Source organism: Phalaenopsis equestris, unplaced genomic scaffold (assembly GCF_001263595.1).
Source record: "Phalaenopsis equestris unplaced genomic scaffold, ASM126359v1 Scaffold000038, whole genome shotgun sequence".
NCBI classification, from domain to species: Eukaryota; Viridiplantae; Streptophyta; class Magnoliopsida; order Asparagales; family Orchidaceae; genus Phalaenopsis; species Phalaenopsis equestris.
The window spans coordinates 241,765-249,121 of record NW_018164480.1 but is presented as its reverse complement, the minus strand read 5'-3'; the positions used below and the strand labels follow the sequence as shown (position 1 = coordinate 249,121).

Genomic DNA, 7,357 nt, shown 5'->3' with positions numbered 1-7,357 from the left:
GCCCACCAAGCCTGAGGTCCTCTTTATCAATCATTTACCAGAAGACTCGCCACCAAGTTTCACATATTTAAATGCCGACTATATTAAAGGAGCATCAGTTAGATCATATATTGGTTTATCCACTTAACTATTCCTTCTTCTGTTAACTAGATTCAATTCTTGAACCTAATAATCTTTTGTTTTGATATATTTTCGTTCATCGCCGCTTGGTCCAACCACTCCAACGACACCATATGGGCATATAATAATAATCAAGTCTGAATTCTTCCTCAAACAATTCATGGCCTTCTATTTCTTATAATATATAATTTATTACACCTACTTCACAGGGTAACAATCAAGACATGTTGGTCATGATGCCTATAATGCTGGTTGGTATATAATCATCCACTAATTGATTTTTAGTTCATAATCCTTTCTAATTTCACTATAAGCATCACATCCTTTGATAACACCATAGTCAAGTATGTGTGACTTGCATATGAATCTCCACCTTAAAATTATAAAGAACTATTGCTTCCACTATAAATATCCCCTTTCTAAGGGAATTTTAAAGATTTAATTTTGAGATTGAACATTTTATAAGGAGAGGCTTATGGTTGGGATATTCAGAAAATAACTTGCAACCCCTTTCATTTTCATCCTCCATTAAGAAAATTTTTCTACCCCTGCAATAAATGTTGCCCAATTAGTTGAATTTCTTAAATATTTTGGTTGTTTTCTCTTTTATCGTTATATGTCTATTTTTTCTCATTCACCATTGCGAAATCTTTTTTCTATCCCCCTACAATGGATGTACGTCAAGTACTCAAATTACTTGATTGTTTCATGCATTTTTTTTCATTTTTTAAATATTTTCTATATATTTAAATCCACTGTCACCAATATATAAATCCAAGTTAGAACTATCAATGATTTTTATTCAATCCCCTTCAGTCATTATTTCAAATCATTTTTTTATTTTCATTCACAATGTTGACAAACACATTATATAAGTCTTGTTGCATGGGCCCAACACCTTGAGCATATCACTCAACCCACAGTTATTGAGGCTGGTTTTAATGGAAAATTAGATATCCTCGCACAAATAAAACATAGTTTATAGACATTGTCATTCACGAAAAATTATTACATATGAATATACAAATTAAGTGAATTTTCTGTATGTTATCAATGCTCGTTGAGAGCCGGAGAAATAACTATAATATTTATATCTTTTACTTAACACTAAAAACTTTGATATTTAGTTATCTCACATTATAACTTTTATTATTACAAATATCATATGAACATAACACTAAAAACTTTGATATTTAGTTATCTTACATTATAACTTTTATTATTACAAATATCATATGAAAAATTACATTCATTATCATCATTTAAAAATCAAACCCATCTCTTAATCCATAAGTAAACTGTTATGCGTGTAAAAATGAAATTTTAGTGAGCAGCTATCATTTATCCAATTCAATTTTAATCTATTCCAAAAATTGTTTAGGACGACCTCCATTGAGAGGCTATCGTTAAAAGGGTTAGCCAATTTAATCGTAAATGCACCCATTTCATACGTAAGAGTTTGGGTTCGGATCCATTCATTAAAAATTAAACTTTGAACCGACAGATTAAAATGGCTTACATTCATTTAATGATGCCGGATGTGCCAACTAAGAGTTGGCATTATTTCATTAATTGCCTACTAACCGTTTGTTGAGAAGAAGCCCTGGGTACAAGCGTTTAGCCTCGCTGTTTTCTTCCTAAATTCTAGCAGTTGGGGAAGCAGGGGAGTAGTAACCGCACAAAGAAGTTCCTCTCTTTTTACCGGGAAGCAACTCCTCTCCTCCCCATTTCCAATCTTTCTCGCAATTTTCATCTGCGGCCATGGCTTCCGAGGATTTCACAGACAAGAACTCTGTGTTCAAGAAGCTCAAAGCGAGGTCCGATAACAAGGTAGCCTCTTTGTTTCTCTGCTACATGGTTTGCTAAGGATTCTAGATCTAGGCCGTGATTTGCAGATCCTGCATAATCTCCGCGGATCTGATCGCCTCTCACGATGTGTTCTTTTCTATTCGTAGATGTGTTTTGATTGCAATGCGAAGAACCCTAGTTGGGCTTCTGTTACATATGGGATATTCCTCTGCATGGATTGCTCGGCTTTTCACCGCAGCCTCGGCGTGCACATCAGCTTCGTGAGGTGAGACTTGCGGCAATGTTGATTTTTTTCTGTGGGGAAATGTTGATATTGTTTTCATTTTATTTCTTTCATTATAGAGTGGTTGATTTTTCTCTTTAAATCATAGGAGTTACAACAAGATTGATGAGTCTGATTTGGTTACATTAGAGGTTATGCAAGATGTGGAGTCACAACTATGAAAACATAGATTTTATGATGGGGATAAGGAGATGTAGAATGTCAGCTACATCCAAAGAATGCAACCAACATACAATTTTTGTAGGACACAAAGAGTTAATATTTAATAATTGTTTACTATATTTAATGAAAATGGAAAAGAGATAAAATTCAACTCTTACCTAAGATTTATGGTTTTTGATATAGATTAATGTAAGGAAAGATGGAGAACACAAAAGCTATATAGAAGATTGAAATATATGCAAAAGACTATAGTAAATTTTTAAAAATTCAATCACATGTCTAGGCCAGAAAAAGTGAAGGGAGAAAGGAAAGAAGTGTGAAGTTGTCACCACAAAAAAACAAGCCTTATATACAAGGAGCTAGCCTTTTCTAGGGACATAAATGAGTCGAGTTTGGTTTAGGTTGTGCCTGGCTTGAGGTTTTGGTTGTGTGATCAATGGAGTTCAATTTTAAGCTTAATCCTAATACCATGAGTTTTAGTTGGCCTATAAACTAGCCCTTTTATTATTGAAAAGAGTAGATGACGCCAATCCAAAAAAGTTGTAATAATAAAATGATAAAAAAGAATGAAAATCAAAATAAAAATACTGAGAGAGTATTTGAGATAATGAAGAGAATTATGATTTGATTTTTATAGTTTTTTTAAATATTTTTGACTTAAAGCAATGAAGTATAATATTTTAAGCATATTTAATATCGAAATTTCTTAATTAAGATGACTTACGAGCTAATGAGGCAATCTGAGTCAAGTCAGGGGCAACTCAAGGTTAACTTGTTGGTTAACTCAAGATTAACTTGTTAGTTCATTGAGCAATCACAAAAATCATGATATAGCACAACATTTGTTGCAGTCCCTAAGCAAAGATGAAAAAAAAATTGTGAAATAATAGAAGAAGTTGATAATAAAAATTGAACCAGCCATATGACTAACTACAAGACCAATTATTTGCTACAAGTAATAGAAAGGATAGGAACGCCATAACGTTAGGATTGTGGGAATCTATCCCACATCAAAATACAAACCCTCATTGTCTTAACAAAATGAATCTAAAATTTCAAATACAAAACTAGAACTTTTTATACGCAAAAGTTCAAATTTCATATTATTCTTTGTAATACAAACATTTTGTGTTACCAATGGACCTAGATTTTAAGATTTACAACAATTGGTTTGGATAGAAAAAATTTGGCTTAGATGAATCATTTAGTTAATATTTGTCCTGTTAATGTGTGTAATTGTTATGGGTGTGGATATTGGAACTGAATTTAAAAATTTGGTTTTGAGTCAAGCTAATGTGAGATTCGACTTTGCTTATCTAATTTGAAAAAAAAAAAACTTATTTGGTTCTGACTTGTCGAATCGGATTTGAGCTAACTCAAAAATTAATGATTTAACTATTTGATTTTTTAAATTACTAACTCGTGTCATTGTAATTATTGTTATTTTTTTCTACATGTCTTGTCCAAATTGAGTAATTGTGTTAATTTTGAGTCTGGTCAATAATAACTTGTCATAGCTTAAAAAAATGTTTTTCCTATCATCATAGGTTGGGTTTGAGTTTGGGTTGAATTGTTAACCTATTGAATAAATGGCTTGAGTTTGAGTTGGTTAAAATCTAATAAATATTTTAAATGGGATCATGTTCAAAAACATATTGAGAGATGAATTGTATGCAAACTCAGCAATAGATAATATCAAAATTCAACTAGATGTATGCTCGTTTATCGAACAACATAACAAATCCCATAGACTTCGATTGACTCCTTTAGCTTGCCAATCAATTTGTGGTTGGGAATTATCTAAAAAAAAGGTTTGAAATTATGCATTTTGGTATTTAGGCTCAAGCCTCGAGGATTTTTTAGGCTTAAGCTCAGAATCAAAGCAGTAAATTGATAAAAAATATGAAGCAGAAGTATCATGCTAATATCAAAACACAGTCGTAAAAAATTAAAATAAATTCATCACAACAAGTATCTCACCCAAAAATCAACATGAATTAGTAATTTAAGCCACTAAGATCATGATTTATACATTAAATTTGTGCCACTCTCATTACTAAATGAGCTTTCATTAGTATCAGGGGCGGAACCAGCCAAACTATCCCTCTAGATCCAACGTGGGAAGAGCTAGGGCAACAAAGGACAAACTGATATTTCATGAGGGGCAAAATACTGGATTGCTCTCTCATATAAGTAAAAATCTGAATTTGAGAGGGGGCAATTGACTCCCCTGGATGCTACCTGGGTCCACCCCTGATTAGAATTGTTATTATAATGAATTTTTTTATGCACTCTCTCATTCTTTATTGTGTCAACATCCTCCCAAATTTTCTTCTCATCTTCGATTTCCACCGCCTTTTTCTCTAATTAATAAAAATTAATGAGAATATTAAATAAAATTTAAAACAATGAATATATTGATTGTTACAAATTAAATTATATAAATTTCTTATGGTAACAATTTCTATTAGTTACATGTTGACTTGTGTTGGACATGGTGGCCCTCCTTCATCCATCGAAGAAATCAACATTGAGATCTTCCTCCTAAAATTGCAATAGTATAGCTTTATTGTTAGCCTTCATAAATTGTTCGTTATTTGATAGCTCATCATTATAATTTAATTAAACCTTCTTTATCCTCTAAAGCCATTTTCTTCAAATGAACTTGCTAATTTTCTTGGCTTTGGTTATTTGTAGCATGATTTATTTTACGATTTTGTTCCTTTGGTGGTTGCTTGGTTGATGTTATCCATCGTACACTGTAATTTACCATCTTTTTTTAAATATAACTTTAGGTGCCTATAAAATTAATTCTTTGTTTTAATAAAGTTTGTTTTTGGCTACGTAATCATTCTTCTTCTTCTAGGAATTTAGGCTTTAATCCAGTGTAAGGGTCGAAGCATTTGGAGATAGTTGATCCTTTTGTTCAAGCCTTATTTCTTGCTCATGGATTACAACTTTCAATTTCTTTCTTTCTCCTTATTGGGATGACAATTTTGTTTTACTAATATGATATCTGGCCCGTCTGAACTCAATACGGTGTATTGTTTTACTATGATGATTATTGATTTGTGTTTAATATTTAGATTATTATTTATTAGTATAGCCTCACAGGGTTTGGTTTTAGCCTTTTGAATACTTGATAATTGAGCGTAATTTATTAGTATAGCCTCCAGTGTAAGACTCGAAGCATTTGGAGAGAGTTGATCTTTTCGTTTAAGCCTTATTTCTTGCTCATGGATTACAACTTTCATTTTCTTCATTTCTCCTTATTGGGATGACAATTTTGTTTTATTAATATGATATTTGGCCCGTCTGAACTCAATACGGTGTATTTTCTTACTATGATGATTAGTGCTTTATGTTTAATATTTAGATTATTACTTATTAGTATAGCCTCACCGGGTTTGGTTTTAGCCTTTTGAATGCTTGATAATTGAGCGTAATACTTCATGAATCTATAATCTTTTTTACATTTAATATCTATAGAAAGATAATATATAGGCTAAATTATGACTTTTGTAAATGAATAATTATTAAGAATTTAAAATTAAACATCTAAAACTCAAAATTATATAACTAATTTATGTGCTAGGATCTTCTCCCAGCGCACACTCACCGCACTCACCATTGTCGGCACTTTTCCATGAGAAATTACCTTTTTTTTTTTGGCTTCTCATTGTTCTTCCTATCATTCGCTGACCTTTCCCATGCCATCAAGCTCTTGCACATTGTTGCATAGTAGTTGGATCTAGGCTAAATCCTCCTCAGAACTCAGATCCTTACCTCTATCATTGAACTTACCTACAGCCATTAAGGTCCACTCCTCTGCCCTCAAATTAATCTCTTAATAACCAGGTCTACGCCTCCACCAACATGGGTATTCATTAAGTTGTTTACAATTTTCATTATGCACTTCTAGCGACAACGAGGCTATGATACTTATTTTTACTACTTCATCAATTTGTAGGACAACGTTGTGTACCCTACTAACTGCCATCCTTGACCTCTCTGTCTCTGTCTCTCTCTCTCTCTCATTATTATTCAAAAGATGTGCACAATTTTTCTTTTCATTGCATCTTATGCCGTTGGCATACCACCAGCTACCAGTGAGGATCACTTGTAGGATTTTGTTAAGCTCAGAAAAACCTTCGTCAAAATTTTCATCTATCCAAACCTTCATATTTTCTGTTGTAGAGCTAAACTTTCCATTTGAACCAAGTTCAATTAGTGAAATTTCTATTTTTTTTCTCACCGTACTATCATTCATTTTAGAAGCTGAATATAGTTATGATGCTTGTGCATGTAGTATCTCTAACCACAATTTCTATTCATTCTACAGGTCAACTAATTTGGATTCATGGAGTCCTGAGCAGCTTAGAATGATGGCTTTCGGCGGCAACAATCGTGCACATGTCTTCTTTAAGCAACATGGATGGACAGATGGTGGTAAAATTGAGGCAAAGTATGCTTCAAGAGCAGCTGAAATATATAGGCAAATACTGTCTAAAGAAGTTGCTAAAAGCATGGAAGAAGATGCCATGTTACCTTCTTTATCAGTTAAGGAAGCATCATTACAAAAGCCTGCTAATGGTCTTAAGGAGCTTGAGGCTGCCCATATGTTGGAACAAAATCCAGTGAACAATCATGGAGGTGCAGAGACTGCTCATTCTCCTAAAGCAACTAATTCACCGGTGATCAATTTTGTTAAAAAGCCCATTAGCAGTAAAAAACCTGGAAGCAAGAGCGGTGGCCTTGGCGTTAGAAAACTTACTACAAAGGTAAGGTGTTTTGCTTTTTTTTCCTTTGTGGAATTTTAAAGAATAAGGTATGTTAATTATTCATGTATGAGTACAAATAGATTTTGGTTTCTATGATTTTATTATCCTTTTTTTCATACCCTGAGAGGATCCCAAAGAATTCTGTTGAAATTTTTTGGCTGAAATATGATATAACGTTCAAATCTACTTATTTGTAGCTGAA

At 32.7% G+C, this 7,357-nt stretch overlaps 1 protein-coding gene across 1 annotated transcript in view; it reads left to right on the top strand.

The window, feature by feature from the left end:
- Nucleotides 1-1,677: 1,677 nt before the first annotated feature.
- The window catches only part of LOC110019029 (probable ADP-ribosylation factor GTPase-activating protein AGD8), a 15,522-nt gene continuing 9,842 nt past the window's right edge, over nt 1,678-7,357 (top strand). The window contains exons 1-3 of the mRNA XM_020716545.1: nt 1,678-1,950; nt 2,076-2,194; nt 6,717-7,155. Of these exons, the coding sequence (XP_020572204.1) occupies nt 1,882-1,950; nt 2,076-2,194; nt 6,717-7,155 (627 nt within the window). The 5' untranslated portion in view covers nt 1,678-1,881. The remainder of the gene's footprint in view (nt 1,951-2,075; nt 2,195-6,716; nt 7,156-7,357) is intronic.